Source organism: Zalophus californianus, chromosome 11 (assembly GCF_009762305.2).
Source record: "Zalophus californianus isolate mZalCal1 chromosome 11, mZalCal1.pri.v2, whole genome shotgun sequence".
Lineage (NCBI taxonomy): Eukaryota > Metazoa > Chordata > Mammalia > Carnivora > Otariidae > Zalophus > Zalophus californianus.
The window spans coordinates 53,840,280-53,862,636 of record NC_045605.1 but is presented as its reverse complement, the minus strand read 5'-3'; the positions used below and the strand labels follow the sequence as shown (position 1 = coordinate 53,862,636).

General features: G+C 37.2%; 1 protein-coding gene across 3 annotated transcripts in view; it reads right to left on the bottom strand.

The window, feature by feature from the left end:
* Positions 1-22,357, bottom strand: part of NARS2 (asparaginyl-tRNA synthetase 2, mitochondrial) — a 127,400-nt gene that overhangs the window by 23,920 nt on the left and 81,123 nt on the right. For all 3 annotated transcript variants that reach the window (XM_027578683.1, XM_027578685.1, XM_027578684.2), the window contains 3 exons: positions 8,454-8,586; positions 4,368-4,466; positions 4,221-4,258 (listed from right to left, as the gene is read on the bottom strand). In XM_027578683.1, coding sequence (XP_027434484.1) covers positions 4,221-4,258; positions 4,368-4,466; positions 8,454-8,586 — 270 coding nt within the window. The remainder of the gene's footprint in view (positions 1-4,220; positions 4,259-4,367; positions 4,467-8,453; positions 8,587-22,357) is intronic.

Here is a 22,357-nt window from a genome sequence, read left to right as displayed (position 1 = left end):
TACAACTGGATGTCTGAAACGCATCTCATTTTAACATGATACATGATGTATCTTGTGGTGATACCATCCCCTCCCTCCCCCAACCCCTGGCTACTCTAATGGCTTTCCCAATTTCAGTTAATGGCCATTACAGCTGTATAAGACAAAAGACTTGAAGTTACACTTGACTTCTCCCTCTTTCCCATTCTCAGCAAATCCTGTTTGTTCTATCTTTAAAATATATCTAGAATAGACCAACTTCTCTGTACCTCTACTGCCACCATCCTGGCCTATGATGGTTAATTTTATGTGTCAATTTGGCTGGGCTATGGTACCCAGATATTTGGTCTAACATTCAGGATGTTTCTGTGAAGGAGTTTCTGGATGAGATTAACATTTAAATCAGTGGATAATGAGTAAAGCACGTTGCCCTCCATAATGTGAGTGGGCCACATCCAATGAGTTGGAGGCCTTAAGAGGACAAAGACTGGCCTCTCCCAAGAAAGAGGGAATTCTGCCAGCAAAATGCCTTCAGACTCCAGCTGCTAACTCTTCCCTGAGTCTCTAGCCTGCTGAACTACTCCATCAAATTTTGAACTCAACAAGCCTCCACATTGTGTGAGATGATTCCGTGAAAATAAATCTTTCTCTTTATATACATCATGTCGGTTTTGTTTCTCTGTATAAATCTAATACATGGTCCAAACAATCATTTATTCTCATTCAGATGACTGTAATAATCTCCTGGTTGGTTTTCTGTCTTACTCTAAAGCCTGCTAGAGTGATCCTGTTAAATCCAATTCAGATCTTATCAGTCCTCTGTACAGAACCCTTCAATAGCTTCCCCACATCACTCAAGCAAAAACCCAAACTCTTCACAGTGACCTACAAGGCCCTACATGATTTTCCCACCTCTCACCTCCTTTCTTTATCTTCTATTACCCTTTTCCCTTATCCACTCCTATTACTTGAACACACCAGGCATGCTCCAACCTCGAGGCCTTTGTAGTTGCTATTCCCTCTGCCTAGAATATTCTTTTCCCACATATCCATACAGCTAGTTCTCTCATTTTCTTTAAGTCTTTACTGAAAAGTCATCTCAGTGAGATCTTCTCTGTCACACTATCTAAAACTTCTACCTCCTCATTCGTTTGTCTTATCTTCTTTCTCTTCTCTGGGTTTCTTCCCCCTTAGTACAACCCATTCTCACAAACTATAGGTTTTACTTATTATTCTTGTTTCTTGTTTCTTATTACTGCCTCCCGAAATGTAAGCTCAATGAAGGCAGGGAATTTTGTCTTCTATGTTCACTGCTTTAAGACAGTTTTTTCAGATTCTAGAACAAGCGCGGCACATCGTGAATATTCAATATATACACTTTCTTTTCTTTTTTCAAGTTTTTATTTAAATTCCAGTTAGTTAACATACTTAATATACACTACTTCACTGCCTTTCGATTCTCTATCATGGGGCTCCTATTTCCTCTTTTTCTGATCTCATTATCTGTTGCCTTAAGGCCTACACTGATATCTGAAATTCTAAGCTCAGTCAAGTCTGCCAAGTTTTTCTTATTACCCTCCTCTAGGACGGGTGAATTCTTTATTCTCTTAGAACAAAAACTTCCTAAACCTAATGACAGTAAGTGAAGAATGATATCAAATCATGTTCAGAAACAATTTTCTCTTCTTCCGAGTATCAAACTTACCTCCTATACACACTGTAAATACAATGAATACTAAGTCTTATATAAAATGTTTGCACTATTTATGAAGAGATTGCTTATCGTTCTTTTTCCATATTAAGTATGTATTTGTTTTATAGTAAACTGTAAAATGGAACAGACTATCTGATTAGTATGCTTAGTGGAATAAATAACCTGTCCAATATCCAGTACTACTTGTATAGGATTGTAGTGGAAATGAAGGAACAACATATGTGTTATACTTAAAACACAGATTTTTAGGTTTAAAAAAGTGGCTAAAAAACAGTGTAGAACATATTATCAGATTTGAGCAATTGAAAGTAAATAAAAAGAAAACTGGAAGAGAGAAAAACTGACAGGCAGACATTACATGTATGTATTTTAGAAGTTTGTTTTTTAGATAACACAAACAAATGAAAACATAGTCCATGCTCATGGATTGGAGAAACAAATCTGTTAAAATGTTGATACTACCCAAAGCAATCTACAGATTTAACGTAATCCCTATTAAAGTACCAATAGCATTTTTCACAGAACTAGAACAAACAATCCCACAAAAGATCCCAAAGAGCCAAAGCAATATTGAAAAAGAGGAACAAAACTGGAGGTATCATAATCCTAGATTTCAAGATATACTACAAAGCTGTAGTAATCAAAATGAATAGTATGGGCACAAAAAATAGACACATAGATCAATGGAACAGAACAGAGAGCCCAGAAATAAACACTCAATAGTACGGTCAGTTAATCTTTGACAAAGCAGGAAAGAATATCCATTTGGAAAAAGACAGTATCTTCAACAAATGGTGTTGGGAATACTAGACAGCTACATGCAGAAGAATGGAACTGGATCACATTGTTACACCATACACAAAAATAAATTCAGAATGGATTAAGAACCTAAATGTGAGACCTAAAACCATGAAAATCCTAGAAGAGAACACAGGAAGTAATTTCTTTCACATCAGCCCCAGCAACACATTTTTAGGTATGTCTCCTGAGACAAGGGAAACAAAAACAAAAATAGACTATTGGGACAACACCAAAATAAAAAGCTTCTGTACAGAAAGCCAAGGAAACAAGGAAACAATCAACAAAACTAAAAGATAACCTACCGAATGGGTGAAGATATTTGCAAATGACATATCTGATGAAGGGTTAGTATCTATAATATATAAAGAACTGATACAACTCAACACCCAAATAACAAATAATCCGATTAAAAATGGGCAGAAGACATGAACAGACATTTTTCCAAAGGTATCCAGATGCCCAATAGACATATGAAAAGATGCTCAACAGCACTAATCAGGGAAATGCAGATCTAAAAACCACAATGAGATCATCTCACACCTGTTAGAATGCCTAAACTCAAGTACATAAGAAACAACAAGTGTTGGTGAGGATGTGGAGAAAAAGGAACCCTCGTGCACTATTGGTGGGAATGCAAACTGGTGCAGCCACTGTGGAAAACAGTATGGAGGTTCCTCAAAAAATTAAAAATAGAACTACCATATGATCCAGTAATTCCACTGCTGGGTATTTACCCCCAAAATACAAAAACACTCATTTGAAAAAATACATGCACCCCTATGTTTATTGCAGCATTATTTACAATAGCCAAACTATGGAAGCAGTCCAAGTGTCCACTGATAGATGAATAGGTGAAGATGTGGTACAGATACACAACGAAATATTACTCAGCCATAAAAAAGAATGAAACCTTGCCATTAGCAACAACATGGATGAATCTAGTGAAATAAGTCAGAGAAAGACAAATACCGCACGATTTCACTTATATGTAGAATTTAAAAAATAAAACAAAGAAAAAAATAGACAAGCAAACAAAACAAAACCAGACTCTTAATTACAGAGAACAGACAGATGGTTACCAGAGGGGAGGCGGGTGGGGGAATGGGTGAAATAGGTGAAGGGAACTAAGAGTACACTTATCTCGATAAGCACTGAATAACATAATAGCATTGCTGAATCACTACATTGCACACCTGAAACTAATATATGTTAATATACTGGACTTAAGTTTTTTAAAAAGATTTTATTTATCTGAGAGAGCGAGTGAACAAGGCAGTGTGAGCGGGGGAGGGGCAGAGAGGGAAGGAGAGGGACAAGCGGACTCTGCACTGAGCTTAGAGCCAGAGGCAGGGCTTGATCTCACAGCCCTGAGATCATGACCTAAGCCAAAACCAAGAGTCAGATGCTTAACTGACTGAACCACCCAGGTGCTCCAAAATAAAAGTTTTTTAATTGAGCCAAATTTTTATTACTAAAGTTAATATTAGTCTGAATTATATTAATTCAGTTAATAATTACTGTGTTCATTTATCTTGCTATGATTTATTCATGTATTTATTCATGAAACATTGATTACCAACTATGAACCAGATATAAGAGCTACAAAAATATTTAAAACATGGACCTTCCTTGCGATAAGCAGATATAGAAACAAAAAATTTAAGACTGTGATAAATACTGTAATAAAACATGAATAAAGTTGAGAGAAAGTATAGTATCTACTTACATTAAAAAGTTGTTTTTTAGCATATGTTCTAATCTGTCCTTGGTAAGAAAAGAGAAAAAAAATTTATTAAATGTAATTATATTTGTTATATGTAATTAACATATTTAAAGAATAGATGTATTGGACTTTATTCACAAAACTAATTACCTTTTGGCCAGGAGCTATGAACTTGTGACAGAGTTCAACATCTTCAGGACAGTTTGAGAGAACTGTCATTGTTGCAGTCTTGAAGAGTCCCTCCATAACCTAAGAGAAATGACAGAGAATTGTCTGACAAGTAAGCTCCTTTATATGAAAAACCTATTTAGGGTCCTGTAAGAAAGGACTGCTCTCCAGGTTTTAGCAGCTATAAATCCGTTAGGCCTCTTAATCCCCGAATATACTACAGCAAGTTAGTTCAGTTTTCCAGATTGATTATGGGAGCAGTGCAATTTCTTCCCAGAGTGGGTAAAAAAAGGAAAGAAAAACGTATGAATCTTTTGTTAACAGTTTCAATACTAGTATTGAAGTGGGATGTCAAATGAACAGCCAAAACTGACTGATGCCTCTCTAAAGTGCAATATACTCACTTGTAGAATAAGGACAGTAACAGTACCTAGCTTCCAGGATTACTGTGATAATTAAATGAGATAATCCATGTATAAGACTTAGCTTCAGTACCTGGCTCAGAGAAGGACACAATTAACATTAGTTGTTGTGAAGAATGAGACACCATTTACACTGGTAAATGAAAGCTGACTTTAAAATTAGAGAAGCAATGAGATAGATCTACATCTAAATATGTATATTTTTGCTTTGCTAAAGCATACAGTGAAAATAACACAAATCCTGACACAACACAAATCAGTACGTAAGAATGCATTCTACCAGGGGTATCCATACACATCCCACAGAAAAAAAACTTGTTGTTAGAAGAAAAAAACTGACTGGAATGGAAAATATTTCTAATCAAAACTAAAATGTTTAAAGTTAGTGAGATCCTATTAGGCCTTCCCAATGTTGGACTCAGAGACACTCAGTATGTACAGGCTACCCCAGAGGCAGGGATCTTCCCTCCTTCTCCTGCATCCCTAGTGCACTCTCTCAAGGCTGGAGACACAGGGCAGGGAACAAGCATCTACTGCACCAGCTCAGTATGATCAGATACAGGAACGTACTTAATTACCAAGAAACAACCAGATACATTTATATATATGCATATGTATGTGTGTGTGTATTTTATATGTTTTGTATTTTTATATTTACATATATATTTTGTATAAGAGTAAGGAATAACCTGATGAAAGAAGAGCAAAAGGAGGCTAAAGATCTTTTACCTTGAGGCTATATTACTTTTGATCTGGGAGTAGTGAGATAAAGAAATCACTAAGTAACTGAATGATTTATGAAGGGTCATATACCTCAATCACTAAAAAAAGCTGACACATATGGGGAGCAAACAAAAACAGACTGGATACTAAGTCTGCACTGCTGAGGTGCACAACACACCTATCTGTAAGATGAAGACTGACCACTGGCGATGTTAAGCTGGTGTCTTTCATATGAGCAGTAAATTTTCATTTGAAGAAGAAAATCATTGGTTTCTCTAACCTTGACTTTCAGACTATGCTCTATAAATATATTTGAAGAAAACAGAAACTTAACTGAAGGGTTAGCATAACCTTCAGATGTTTTTAAAAATACATTACTCAATGGCACTAAAATAGTAATATTTGTTTATACCTTATGAGGGGAAAATCCTTTGTTACAGTATTCTGATTTAATATTTTCAAGATAATAATTTCCACAGAATATAATTTAAAAAAGGGAGAAAATTAAGAGAAGTAGAAGATTACTTGTGGGGGGAGCATACCTTTTTTCTGTCTTTAAGAAAAAGTTCGTATTTCAATTAATTAAACATCATTGAACAGTGTATGTTGAGTATACTCAGTGGAATACTAAATAAAAATTATTAGGTACAGAATATATAATTATAATATTTAATAATTTCTAACAATTTATGTCTTTGGAACCTTTCTCTGCTATTTACAGGGGGAGGGCAGGAGAGACAGGGTCAAGGCAGAAACAGGGAGATAAAGGGTGTGGTTCTGTGGCTTACAATACTCTCACTGCCTAAGTGAGAGAGTAATACCGAACTGGGTGGTGGGCTGGAACCAAAAGCTGCTTAAGGAATCTTACTGACTCCTTGTGAGGCTCAGATCCTGAATCCCTACATTTTATTTATTTATTTTTTAAAGATTTATTTATTTATTTGATAGAGAGAGAGACAGCGAGAGAGAGAACACAAGCAGGGGGAGTGGGAGAGGGAGAAGCCGGCCTCCCGCTGAGCAGGGAGCCCGATGTGGGGCTCGATCCCAGGACCCTGGGACCATGACCTAAGCCGAAGGCAGACGCTTAACGACTGAGCCACCCAGGCGCCCTGTGAATCCCCACATTTTAGAAAAGGATTACTTTACAGTGTTACTATTGTCATTTTTGGCCAGATAACTCTTTATTGAGGGGGAGGGACCTGGGCATGTTAGCATGTTGAACAACATCCCTAGCCTTTACCCACTGGATGCCAGTAGCAACTACTCTCCCCTCTCCTCCATCCACTTCCTCGAGACAACCAAAAATGTCCCCTGGGGGACAATGGTCCACAACAATCAGTGGGAGATGTTAAAGTGGTATATAAATGGATACTCTGTGTGGTCAAAACACCCCTTCAGGATCAAGAGCTTTATCCACTGGGAATATTAATTACTGATGGCTCCCAGTTGAGTCCCTCTTCAGGAACTGGCCAGGCCAGGAGTACTATTCTACCCAAGAGTATGCCTCTTCTCAAGGCTAGCCCATGTCAGGTAACTGCTTGATGGGGGAAGAACAAAGGTACACCACCCCCTTGCCTTTCTATGCGACAACTACGAAGGACCATTCCTGCTCCAAAGTTCCTCAAAGATTTGGCTAAGGCCTCTTTACATGCATTGTAGTTCAACTTATCCCTCTGCCCAATGCTGCTTTCTTCCTTTCCTTACAGATGTTGTTCTCTAGAGCATTCCCCAATAACCGCCCACCCCCCAAATCTCTGCTTTAGTTTGTTTACTAGGAAATCCAACCAAGATAGGATAATAAAAAAAGTAAGTCCATTCTTTTTGACAATATATGTGCTATTTATGTTTTAAGTGGAATTGGGTCATTTACTGGATAAGAGTAGAAAGATACAAAATGAATAGAAGTTGAGAGGTGACGAAAATTGTTAAACATCCTGTGATTACAAATCCAAACTAAGATATTAATGGTAATAGGTAGAGAATTCATAATAACAGTCAATAATTTCTGGGTGCAAAGTGCCATGAACTATTCTATGTGACTTATACATATAATCTGTGTAATCCTCTGAACTACCCTATAAAGTAGGAACTATTATTCTCATTTTACAGGTGAGGAAACTGAGGCTCAGAAAATTAACTTCCTTGTCTAAGATCACAAAGCAAGTGGTGGAACTAAAAATCAATTCCTGGTCCATCCAACTTCAGAGCTTATGTGCTCTAACTGGACTATGGCCACAGCCTCCTAAAAGGACTCCCACCCTCATTTTTATCCCCCTCTGAATCATTCTTAATATTATCACTAGAGAGATGTTTCTAAACTATAATTGACCATGGCCTTTCCCAACTGAGAACTCTCTCTTTCACCTTCTGAACTACTTAGCATAGCATTTACAAAGTCTTTCTTTCAAGATCTTAACTCTTGACTATCTTTCTGGACTTATCTCTTGTCCCCAAAACAGAGCTCTGATGGTTCCTGTAGATGCTTTCCAAAACAGCTATGTAGATGTTTCTCTAAATATAAAGATGTTTTATTTATTTGCCTAACAAATAACAAGAGCTATTATTTATTGAGCTTGCTATATGCTAAGCTCAATACTAGATCCTTTACATTATACATCCATTATTGCATTTACTCCCTATGAAATAGTTACTATTATTCTCATTTTATAGTTGAGGAAGCTAAGGATCACCAAGGTTTGGTAACATCAAAACAAAATTAATGGCAGAGCTGGGATATGAACTTAAATCTGACTCTTGTACTTTAAAGGGATTCAGTAGATGTTTATCAAATTAAGTAGTTCCCCATCTTCTTCACTCCATTAACACCTATAATGCACAGATGTCCAAGGTGAAAATGTATACAGAAGCATTTTAATGTCACAGATATGTTATTTAGAAACTGTTTTAAAACTTGTGTACCTACCTGCATGAGATCTTGAAGACTCTCAACAAAAGAAATCTCTGCTTCTACCATGTAAAACTCTGCCAGGTGTCTCCGGCTCTGAGAATTCTCTGCTCGGAATGTTGGACCAAAGGTAAACACTTGAGTAAAAGCTCTGCAATTCAAGATTAAAGGTATAAAAATAGGATTCACATGATTACTTTTAAGTATTTAAAATACTCAGTGTACTCTTAAGAAAAAAAAGTTTTGTGCCTCTGTCTTGTCCACAAACCCCACACATTTAACTGCTATATTTCTCTAATGGATGATAATAATAGTTTCATTAAAAATGTTACATTTATAGAAACCATTTTATCCCGAAGGAATCTGCAAATGCTTTGCAAACCCTATGGCTTACTAAATATAGAATTATAGCCACTTCTGGGTGCACTCTATTGCCTCTGTCTTAAACACAGGCAACTACATTTCACAGCATCAAGAACAAAGTAATGGAAAAACACCACAGCCCAAGGAGCTTCACAGAGAATCTATACAGTAACAGTTAAAACTAGAATTTCACGTGGATAAAGGATGCTAATTATTTTTTAAAATATGTGAAAAAAGGGTGTCAGATGTGTACAATGCCTTGTTTTGAAGTCTACTCAAGTCCTTCACAAACACCCAAGTGTTTCAATGAACACTGTGACCCCTGAAACTTGGGGGTGAGGATGGATTTTGAAGAACTGTCTACTTTATTCTCTGGTGTTCAAGAGAATAGCTCTTAGCTCAATAATCCCAATAGTGGGGGAAATTTTTACTTTTCAATTCCTGCAGAAAAGTGGACACTACACATTCATTCTTCAAAACTTCTCATTTCCCTCATTTGTAATCAGAGCAACAACTGGGATCAGATCAAACATATGTGAAATAATGAGTATTTCCTGAGGACTATCTGATCTTTGAATTTTAAGGTTTTGTTATAACCAAACAAGAGGTTTGGAACTCCTCAGCTATTATCCCGAGACCTCCTCATTTGACTGGCATTAGTCAAAAAACATTAAGATCAGAAAACAGTGCAGAAAATAAGATTGTGGATATATATACCAGTTGGGCTTTGTTTTGTTGTATTTTTAAGTAAAGATGCTCTGGGAAATGAAACAGTAAAACAATTATAATGGAAATCAAGAGATTTTTTTTCCCCCAAAGGGCTATTTTAGTTAAGGCCTAGTTGGTAAGAAGCTTAGGAATTTATGTTTTGGTTCTACAGCCACCTTCCTGAGACCACAATCAGTTAACCTCTGAGAACCTTAGTTTTTAATGGAAAAATAAACAGTAAGAACTCAAAAATATTACTATGGTAACCTCTCTGCTGTGATTCAGATCCAGACGTGTCTGCTAGAATGTTCCTGAAAACACTGACCCTATCTTATGCAAAATGAAAACCCTTGCCTGCTCCCAAAACAGACGAAAAACAGAACAAGGAACAATCCTTCCCTTCCTTTTTCACTTTCCCCAGTTCTATTAATTTCAGTTACTCTAGCCCATCACCCAAACCAGATCTCCCCCTGCCCACACTTCCCGTATCATATCCATCACAAAATCATATTTTTTACACCTACAAAAATGCTCTCAAATCTAGAGACACACCCCCTGCCTTTTTTTCTTTTTTTTTAAATCTACACACAAACGGTCTTAGTGTAAACTTCTGTGTCTTGCTTGGAGAACTACAACTTTTTACCTGGTGTCTGCCACTTGTCTTTCTTTCTCCACCCTGAACTATTATGAGCTTTCAAACTCAAGCCTGATTACATCAGCCATAATTCAAAAATTTTCAATGCTTTCCTAATGCTCAAATGATAAAATTCAAACTCCTAACTTTGACTCACTTTCCTTCATAAAGCCTTTTCTCTAGCTATGCTGAAGACACTCCCCTCACATAGCTTGCCAGGGCAAGCCTTTAGGCCTTTGCTAGGCTGTTCCCTGACTCTAATGACCATTTCTGGCTCCTCTTTCTCCAAACGGCAAATCCATCTCTCCTTCAAGACTTGGCCCAAATGCCACTTTCTCTTTGTAACCTTACCATACACCCCCAAATTTACTGTTCCCTCCTTTACATGACTATGACATTTTGTCCATATATTCATTATATAGTACATATCACTTTGAAATGCAATTATATATGTATCCTTCTCCAATAAACTATGAAATTTTCCAGAGCAGGAATCATGTTTTATTCATATTTACATCTCCAGTGCCTAAGATAAAACAGGTGCTCATGCTGAATGAATGAGTACTAATGATGATGACAGGCTTCCTCAGTTGTAAACTGGAAAAGTACAGCATCCTCACAAACAGTAACATTACAAATAATATACAAAAAAATACTCAGATTTTTTACTGTGGCTGTTACTTAGTACCTAAAATAGGTCAAACAATCTAGGCCTGTCCCAAACAATAAATTAAAAAATTATAAGTTCCTAATCTGGGACTATGCAATCTCTAGGTAGGTTGGCAATAGTATTTCTACATAAATGAAATGACATTTTTTTCTGGGACTGCATCACAAAAGATTATGTATACAGATGTTCACTAACAACAAAGGATATTTTTGTTGAGATTTTCCTGGGCAAAAACAGAAACTAGGGGGCATAAGTGAAATTTACTTTGGGGGCTCTGAGGGAGACTTTCAAGAAATGGGCAGTGATCTTAGATTGCTGTTCAAAAGAGACATATTATTCATATTAAGATACCAGTTACAGAGAAAATAGTGGTTTCTGAAAAGAATTACAAATTCAAGTCACAAGGGCATCTGCTTCTCACATGGCAATTCTATGTAGAGTGCTCAAAGATGAGTAGCAATAGGGATTTTTAATTTAACAATGGTTAATAATTTTTCCTAGCAATGCAGGATAAGCTCTCTAATATAAAATAATAAAGAGGGTCAGCGATTTTTATTTTAATTATAATAAGGATCGGGCTCTGATTGAGGTATCCAAGAGTTAAGTATTATTCTAAAAGGGTAAGTAAAAACTGATGGCCATGGTGCTTTCTCTGAATTAACAGAAAGATAAAATGAACTGGAAGGTATGTTAAAAAAAACTGCCTAATTCAGCATCTGGTCTTTAAGCAGATGAATATTTAAATCATTTGAGAATGGACGTCCTATGCCAGTGCCCAGTGTTCTGTGATAAAAGCTGGGACAGCAGCTGTAGTTAACAGTGATGGTCGCTCCATTAGAAGTGCTCCTTGGGGGCAAGGCACTAGCTGGAAGAATCTCAAAGTTAACTCCTTTATAGTTAACTCAATAAAGTATGTATTGTTTCTTCTATTTTTCAGGCTAGGACATGGAAGGTCAAAGAGGTTGAGCAGCTTTCCCCAAAGTCACAGAGACACAGCCCAGGAAGTGGCAGAGGCCAGATTCGAATCCAGATGTGACAGCCTTCATAATGATATGAAAATACTGATGTTTGTAACTGAACACTGACAAACCTGGAGAATTAGGAAGAAAACTTTGTAATGCACCACCCATGGTTCTCAAAGATAGTTAGGGTAAACAGTTTGGTATACTTACCTTCCTTATGAATAGCTTGTTTTATGTGTTAAAATTATAGCTCACTAGGGTATATTGCCTTCATGTAAATAAGGAGAATGATAAATCTTCATCAATATTTTATAACCTTGAGCAAGTCATTAGCCTTTTTGGTCTTCAAATTCTTACTGAGTAGGAGACTGGGGCAGCTTGGCATTAATCTCTACTGTCTTTTACAACAATTTTGTTTCTAGGTCCATGTGAAATCGTTCTCATTTTAATTTATGCTGACTTCTTTTTTGTCTTCCACAGACAGGAAAGCCATTTGCAGCAAGGCTTGGACTAACCAACATTTAAAATAAGATCTGAGAACAAGGCCACTTCTAAAATAAGACACAAAACCAGGTGAAAGGCCAGTACTGCTGTGAGAAGCGACCAGCAGAAAAAGAAAACACTCAGTACTAAAAAGCATTCTCGTGCCAGATTATGGAGAGAGGCAAACTATATAAGGAAAGTCCATGAGCTTGGAGTAGATGTTTAAGATAACAAAAGTACATTTAATACACATCAACCAAGTTAACTACAAAAATGGCTCTTTAAAAATAAAAAATAAAGTTACTCCCCTCCCCCAAAGTTCTACAAAGGTCATTTTCTTTCTTCTGTGGAGTTCTATGAAACCCTAAATTGGCAAGTGGATTATTATAAAATAGTCACTGATTGCTTGGCCATTTATTCTTTCTGGCCCTGAAATTCAAGAGCTAATCTTTATATTTCGAAAGAGTAGAGGAATTACTGTTCTTCAGCTGGGGAAGAACTTATTCAGCATAAGGTCGATCAGCAACTTTCCCTAAGGCCTGCACTCCCAACTTCCTATTACTTCTCTGTGGTCAGTTCAGTAAACATTCATTGAACTAAAGTGAACTCACAGCTTTAAACTAGTTTTTGAAACAGTCTTTCTTTGTCTAATAGTATTCCCATCTTTCAGAAAATAATCATATGTTTTACCAATGCTTTTAATCCACTGGATTATCAATATTGTTACATATTTGTCATTCATTCTTTCTACAGAGTGGACTCCAGGCATCTCCTTTTCAGTTTTCCCCATTCCTCTAACCATCCTGCAATACACTTGGCGGAAGGGGATAAGACATAGCTCTCACCATTTCAACAATTCATGTCAAGATGCCTTAGGGAGGATGCACTCTAAAACCTAAAAATTATTCTCTACCATCATTGCTAACCATCTCTAAAAAATAATTTTCTTTAACATGTTCTAAATATTTGATCTGGAACTGAGTTTGAGGCCCAAACAAAATATAATCTTAACTATATAATGAGATTCAAAGATCAGTAGAGCCTGACAACAATCCTGCTAAAAGGGTAGAGGGTTGGCTACTCTTCCCTGAGGAGATGAAATCTGAATTGGGGGAAGGACATTCCAGAAAAGGGAACACTAAGCACATAGGTCCTAATGTAGGAAACGAGCCTGACATGTTTAAAGAACAAAAGTAGGCCAGCAGCAAGATGAATGGTAAGAGGTCAAAGAGGTGGGAAGGGATCATGTAGGGCATTCCTTGTAAGCCATGGTAATAAGGAGAGTCTGGATTTTATTTGATTCTCCTTGGAAGATTCTCTCCTCTTGAAACAGTTAACACTGAATTCTCCTAGTTTTCCTCCTATTTATTTGATGTCTATCTCTGTCTCCTTACACATTCTATTCTGTTCAGTAAAGACTAGAATTCCTCGAAACTTAGTCCCTAGGCTCTCTTCTTTTCTCACTGTATACATTCTCCCTAAATGATCTCACCTCAGCCAGCAATTTCAATTAACTACTGGCACACAATTCACACATTTCTATCTCCTGCCCAGATTTCTTCTCTAAGCTCCAGAAGCATGTATCATGTATTTGATTGATCCTTTCACTTGTCACAAATGGAACTCATTCCTTCCCCGAGCCCCACTTTGGCTTCAGTCTTCTTCTAACCTTAGGTCAGTCCTCCCATTAGGCTTTTTTTTTTCTTTTAAAGATTATTTATTTATTTGACACAGAGAGAGAGACAGTGAGAGAGAGAGCACAAGCACGGGGAGTGGCAGGCAGAGGGAGAGGGAGAAGCAGGCTCTCTGCTGAGCAAGGAGCCTGATGCAGGGCTCGATCCCAGGACACTGGGATCATGACCTGAGCCGAAGGCAGCCGCTTAACTGACTGAGCCACCCAGGTGCCCCTCATTAGGCTCTTTTTAATAACACCATGTACTACTGTTCACAGCACTTTTTAAAATTAAAAAAAAAAAATGTGATCCTTTGTTTAATGTCTGTCTATCTACTTCATTAGACTGTAGATTTCATGACCTTATCTATGTTTTGGTTCATTATAGTATCCTCGGTCTTAACTCAGTGCCCAATACACACTAGACAATTACTATTTGTCAAATAAGCAAATAACTCATTTTCTATAAAATATGCTGATCCCCAAAGTGAATCTTTGTAAAAGCACTGGAATGGGAGGTGAGGATAGAGGAGAAAGAAGAGGAACACAGCAAGTAGAATATAAATTACTAAGCAAAAAATTCTGCTATTCTCTGAAATAATTTTTCACAGAAGGTACTAGGAGAAACAGAATCAGTTTTGATTTTTTTTAATTTTATTTATTTATTTGACAGAGAGAGAGACAGCAGAGAGGGAACGCAAGCAGGGGGAATGGGAGAGGGAGAAGCAGGCTTCCCGAGGAGCAGGGAGCCCGACTCGGGGCTTGATCCCAGGACCCTGGGATCATGACCTGAGCTGAAAGCAGATGCTTAACAACTGAGCCACCCAGGCGCCCCCAGAATCAGTTTTTTGAAAAGTGACTGCACATAATTAGTTTTTACTCTGTAGGTAGCAAGTAAATTTTTGAAAAGGACTAGATCTGGTGAACTTCTCTAATTAGCAAAGATTTTATTTCTTGACGAACTGAAATATTATCACATGAAAAAATTACCCTAAGTCTTATTCTATGTAAACAAAGCAGCACCCGATTTTTTGGCTGTTGTAAGAGAGGATACCAAGAAGTTGAAACAATTATTCCACTTCATCATTCCTACAATGATGGGCTCTTCAGAGGACTGACTGGATATGAGGTCTCAGAAATTAAGATTTTTGTAAAGGGCCACAATTTGTGTACTGTTCTAAATGAATATTTATCCTCATGTTTTAATAAGACGCTAAAATCACTTTTCCAAAAAAGGTAAACATTTTGTTAACTGCATCTACTCATGCCTAGATTATCCTTCTTATATTTCTTTTATTTAATAGTCCCTATACTGAGGACCACTAAAGAGAACAACAGGCCAGTATGTGCACCACATGGTATTTATGTATTATTTACGCCTACAAAGATTTCCTGTACAGATGACCCTTACTTTTTTAAGGTGATGGTAATGATTAAGAACATGTATTCTAAAGACTTAAATTGAAATCCTGGCTCCTCCACTTATGAACTAGCCAAGTTAAGTTCTTTGAGACTAAATTTCTCCATGCGAAAATGGGGTTAAATATACATACATCATGGAGTTATTATAAAGACAAAATGAAACAAAATATGTGAAAAGATTAACCTAATATTAACTAAATGGTAAGTGTCCAACAAATGGGTAATAGCTGTTTTTATTTGTTTCCTTTTTTCCCAAAGGTCTACATTTCTCATTTTGCTGGTCTCAAGACCTCTTTATACTTTCAATGACTGAAGATTTCAAAGAGATTTCATTTATGTAGGTAATGTCTACCAGTGTGTACCATTAAAACTGAGAAAATTTTAAAAACTGTATTAACTTAAAGACAATGATAAACCCATTATAAGTCATAAAGAACAATTTTTTAATAAAAATTTGTAAGAGTAGTACTGTTTTACTTTTTTGTAAATCTCTTTCATATCTGGCTTAACAGAAGACAGCTGGATTCTCATATCTGCTTGTACATTCAATCTGCTATGGTATCACATGTCATGAAGACTTTGGAAAACTTCAATGTGCGGGCGCCTGGGTGGCTCAGTTGGTTAAGTGACTGCCTTCGGCCCAGGTCATGATCCCGGAGTCCCGGGATCGAGTCCCACATCGGGCTCCCTGCTCGGCAGGGAGTCTGCTTCTCCCTCTGACCCTCTTCCCTCTCGTGCTCTCTATCTCTCGTTCTCTCTCTCTCAAATAAATAAATAAAATCTTTAAAAAAAAAAAGAAAACTTCAATGTGCATTCATGAGAATGAGAATGAAAAAGGCAAGTACTGTCTTAGTATGATTATGAAAATAGTTTTAATCTCAAAGGACTCCCCTAAAAGGATCTCAGGGGGCCTCAGGGATTCCCAGGCCAAACTTTGAGAACCACTAATGGTTCTTCATGAGGAGTATTACTTCTGGACTTTACCTCTGGAGACCTCCATTCAGAAAATCTAGGGAAGGTACTGGCCATGAGTATTTTTAAAAGTTCCATAGGTAATTATTATGTGAACCCCTGATTAAGAACCACTACTCTAAAAAATGTTTACAGTCCATAATCAATATCCCTTTTAGAAAGTCTCTTGATAACTAAAATTTTTAAATGAACAATAATGCTGTTCTGGTGAGGATGTGGAGGAACTCCTCACACACTGCTGGTGGGAATGTAAAATCTTGCAGCTCCTGTGGAAAGGTTTGGTGATCCCTCAAAAAGTTAAACATATTAGAACTATCATATGACCCAGCAATTCCACCTCTGAGTATAAACCCCAAAGAAATGAAAATAATGTTCAAACAAAACCTTGTACCTGAATGTTCACAGCAGCATTATTCGTAATAGCCAAAAAGTAGAAAAAACTCAAATGTATGTTAACAGACTCATGGAAAAACAAATGAGATCTATCCACACAATGTAATACTATTCAGTCAGAAAGAAGAATGAAGTACTACTGATATACCCCCATAATATGGATAAACCTTGAAAACATTATGCTGAAATTAAAGAAGGCAGACACAAAAAGCCACATAATGAAGGATTTCATTTCTATGAAATATCCAGAAGAGGCAAATATATAGAGACAGAAATCAGAAGAGTGAATGTCAAGGGCTAGGGAGAAGGGGAATGAAGAGTAACTGCTTCGTGGGTATGGGGTTTCCTTTTGGGGTGATAAAAATGTTCTGGAACTAGGCAGTGGTGTTGGTTGCACAAACTTCTTGTTATGTGTATTTTATCACAATAAAATTTTTTAGTTTATTGGAACTAATTGTCCATGAGGCACTTCACATGTTTTATTTTATCCTTGCTACCCTACAAAACATTATCCTATGTCGTCATCCTGTTCTTGACCATCAGGATGTTCCTGACTCACCTTTCATCACCGGGCAGTCTCTGAGACTGCCTCTTCTACCACTTATGGCTGCTCTTTTCGATCTTATGCTTTCCTCTAACTACAGTCCCTTCTTGGTGAAAGGGGATGTTCATTTATAAGCACTGGCGGTCAATCAGGACACCTTTTCAGTTCATTTTAGGTTACAAAAAATGATAACATATCTGATATATTTTATAGCTCTCTTTTGCTCAGGCATTCACCAAAAATGACTTCTTTAGTGGCATGCTTCCCATCTCCCCACTTCCTTTAGCTACTCTCAGGTCTTTAGAGCTATTGTGGAACACTGTGGATTCTACAATGTTGGACTGGAGTAAAAGGAACCTTTGTTGTTAATGCTTAAAGGACTTACAGCAGTGGTTCTACAATCTGAGTGTGCATTAGACTCACCTGGGACTTGTTAAAATACGGCTTGTAGGATCCCACACTGAGTTTCTGCTTCAGTAAGTCTTAGGGGAGGCCTGAGAGTTTACAGAAGTTCCCAGGTGATGCTGATGCTGCTGGTCCAAGGACAACACTTTGAGGACAACTGATCTAGAATGGTTCTCAATCTTGGCTGCATAAAATAACTTACGGTATTTCAAAAACAATCGTGAGGCCCAGTCACTCCCCCAAACCAATTAAATCTGTTTTTCTGGGGGCTTAAGCTGAAATATGATGCATCGATATTTTTTAAAAGGCTCCCCAGACATTCTAATGGACAGCTGGAGTTGAGAACCACTGATCTAGACCCTCTAATTTCCAATTATAATGCAAAGTAGAAGGGACAAATAATTGATGTAAGAGGTGTTATTTCACAAAAAGTACCATTTGCATAAGAGTTATAGACTATGAATGAATAAGACATTTCTAATACTTTTCAACACATACAGCTAGTGGCTATTTGACTGACTCCCAATCTGCACTTGTTCTATGAACACAAAAGCATAAAGGGACCATGGAGGATTAGAGACAGAGGCAAGATGCTTTTAAAGGAGCACTTAGCTTACCAGAAATAATGCAAAAAACCCACAAAAAACTCTACTTCTCTGCATTCATTTTCCCTGAATTTGAGAAGAGGAAGAAGGGAGGGGAAGGGAAGAGGGAAGGGGGAGAGGAGAACAAAAGAAAGGAGAGGAGGAGGGAGACACAGAATAGAGAAATACCTGTTTGGACCTTGCAGTAAGTCTTTCATGTGTGTGCCAAGTGATGTATTTCACAGCTGCATGGTAATGCACTAGCTAAACATTAGGAAAAAATACCCATCAGTAATAACACAGATGATTTGTGGCATAGTCATACAAAGGAATAACCCATGATAGTGAAAATGAGAGGACTATGCAACATGAATATAATGTAACAATGGGGATGTTACTGGCAATATAATGTTAAATGAATAAAGGAAGTCATGGAAGAATACATATAGATGATTCCATTTATATGAAATTCAAAAACTTGTAAAACTAAAAAATGAATTGTTTGTGAATATATGTGATGAAACTATAAAGAAAAAATTATAAACACAAAATTGAGGCTAGCTCTCATGGGGAGGGAAGGGGAAAGTACATACAGGGGAGTAAAGAAATGAAACATTTTGAGAAGATGGGGGTGGTGAATGTATCACTATTTTTTATACTTTACCTATATATGTTTAAAATTTTGTGTCTATGCAATATTTAGACATCAAAAAAGACATAGGATGGACAAGCTAATGAAACACAATAAAAAGTAAAATGACAAAATTAGACAAAAACTAAAGGTCAGGCATTGGCATCAGCCCAAAACACCTTACCAGGACACCACTCAGTTCTTCACGCTTCCTACCCTTCCCTTCTGACTATCCATTCAATTTAATTCAACAAACATTAATATACCCTGAGTACCTACATTTGCCCAGCATTACTACTTTGCTAAGGACAACAGAAACCTCCTAACAGCATATGACATGGGTGACTTCAATGCTTTACGCTCTGGACAGAGGCCAATTAAATCTGCACTGTTCAATATGGTGGCTACTAGTCACATATGGCTACTTAAATCTACACTATATAAATTAAATAAAATTAATACAAATTCAGTTCCTCAAGCTAGCCACATGTCAAGTGCTCAACAGCCACATATAGCTAGTGGCTACCATACTGGACAGTGCAGATACAGAACACTTCCATCACTGCACTAAGTCCTGCTGTCCAGTACCAAAGTAGACTGTTGAAATCCCAGTATCTACAGAAAATAATCAACTGTAAAAAATGTGTGCTCAGACAATGCAACATGAGGGAAGAGATCAATGGAGGACAGAATTCTGGGTACAGCTTCCTGAATTTGTCCCAGTGCCTAGTCATACATATTTTATGTTTCCCATGGCTACCGATCTGCCATGTCAGGTCCCTGTGGCTCTCCTCCCATCTCATATCTGTTGCTTTATAAAACTAATGTCCTACTTCTTTGTGTTTGCAGGCATAGCTCCCTTCTTCTGATAAAATGGCTTTCTGAAAGGCACTGACACACAACCTAAGACTTATTCAGTAATCAATGTTTCTAGCTTTTGTTAACTTTCCATCTATGTGCATGCCTAACTATGAGAATCAGGCTTTGATAGGCTTATTGAATCATCCTGTGGGCATATTATTAGCCATCTTATTCATCTTCTAAAGATGAGGATGAACCAACTATTCTCCAATGATAACGGCTCCCTAAGAAGGAACATTAAAAACATATATGATGCAATGGATAGTTCTTCCCTTTTTTGATTTGGTTTCACTTAAAAGTATGTTGCTAAATGCCAGGAAGAAAGACTGATTGCTGTAAAAATACTAACAACAAATAGTTTTAATGATATGAATTATGGTGTGATCTACAGAAAATGTAGAGAGACTTTGGATTGAACTAATTTGAGCAGTTATCTTCAAATTCCCATGTCACACCAACTCTCAAGAGCTATAAGTGAAACACCAGAATTGTCAAATTAAACACATATTTTGGCTATAAAGGGCATGCTTGTAAATTCTGAGATAGTTCTTTGTACAGTAGTCCCTAAAGTACTGTCTGCCTAGAGTTCAAATGTTCTCATTGAACCTTACACTATACTGTCCTGAAGTAGAATGATGAGGAAAGCACAGAGTAATTACCCAGTTGAAGAAACTACATAAAAGTCACTAAAAGATGTTTCACAAACAAAAACATTTAGGTTTTTATTTTTATCTCCCAACCTCCATCATAATTCACACATTAAATCTGCCTCTTAAATGTGAAATACAGCTGGTTCAGGTTCTGCATATTCTCCAAGTTGTAGAGATTTGTATGACACGTATGTTTATCTGTCCTAAGCACCTGTTTCAAGTGGCAAAACATGGGTTTTATTTTCTCAGGGTAGGGGTATATCACAGGAGATAAAGTGGGGATTGACATAAGAGAAAAATAGTATGATTATCAACCAACATATGTGACTGAGCTTATTTGTTACTAATTTCTACTGTGAGAGAGAAGCAAAAACCATGGCTGCTTGAGTTTCTTTTACCAAGTTCTAAAGGAGCAAAAATGAAGTTTCCTTTTATTTTGTAAAAAAGAAGCAAATCTGTCTTACTAAAGTAAAATATACAGAAGTGTTTCAGTGGTTTCTAGAATTAATGTACATAGTTTACAGGTGATTTAAAAAATTGTTTTTTCAAGATTTTATTTATTTGACAGAAGAGAGAGAGAGCACAAGCAGGGGGAGCGGCAGAGGGAGAGGGAGAAGCAGGCTCCCTGCTGAGCAGGGAGCCCAATGCGGGGCTCAATCCCAGGACCCTGGGATCATGACCTGAGTCAAAGGCAGACGTTGAACCAACTGAGCGACCCAGGCGCCCCCCAAATTTTTTTTTATTAACACTAGATTTTCTAAATTCATACAAAGAGAAATTCATACCAACAACATGGGAAGGTAAAATGAAATTTACTTTTTTTTTTTTTAAGATTTTACTTATTTATTTGACAGAGAGACAGCGAGGGAGGGAACACAAGCAGGGGGAGTGGGAGAGGGAGAAGCAGGCTTCCCGCTGAGCAGGGAGCCCGATGAGGGACTTGATCCCAGGACCCTGGGATCATAACCTGAGCCGAAGGTAGATGTTCAATAACTGAGCCACCCAGGTGCCCCTGAAATTTTACTTTCATTTAATAAAGTTACTTTAAAATATCTAACAAGGTCCAATACAATATTGTTTCAAGTTTATTAATGCATTTTCTGATGGAATTTTTTTTCTTTTAACTAGAATAGATTGGTGAAATAAGTCAAAAGCACAGAAGTAATTCAGGCCCACAGGTCAGAGCAGCCAAGAAGAAACAGATACAGAAGCTTTGGGCCTAGCTATCTGTTCTTATCTTACAATTGGCATTATGTATCATGAAATCATATTCATTTATTTCTTCATTAAACTTTTATTAGACAACTACCACTATGGAAAACACAGATTTTTTTTTTTTAAGATTTTATTTATTTGTCAGAGAGAGAGAACAAGCAGGGGGAGTAGCAGGCAGAGGGAGAAGCAGGCTCCCCGCTGAGCAGGGAGCCTAATGCGGGACTCAACCCCAGGACCCTGGGATCATGACCTGAGCCGAAGGCAGATGCCTAACTGACTGAGCCACCCAGGCACCCTGGAAAATACAGACATAAATCAGGCACAGCCTTTTGCCTTCAAGGAGCTTATATAGACTAGTAGGGGAGATCACAGACCAAATGTACAAGCTACAATGACAAAATTCCTAGGGAAAAAAATAGGAGAAAATCTTTGTAATCTTTTGAATAAGACATAAAAATCATGAATTATATAAGAAAAAAGTGATAAAGTATTCACCAACAAAATTAAAAACTCTGGTCTTCAACAGGAACTGTAAAAAGCAAGGCATGCTGGGAGAAAGTATCTACAATACATCAGATAAAGGTCTAGTATCCAGAGCATATAACTGTTATAACTAAATAATAAAAAGACAAACAACCTAACAAAAACAGGCAAAAGAACTAAAAAGATAGTTCACAAAAGAAGCTATTTGAATGGCCAATAAGCACATGAGAAAAGAAAGTTCAACAGTATTAGTCATGACAAAAATACAAA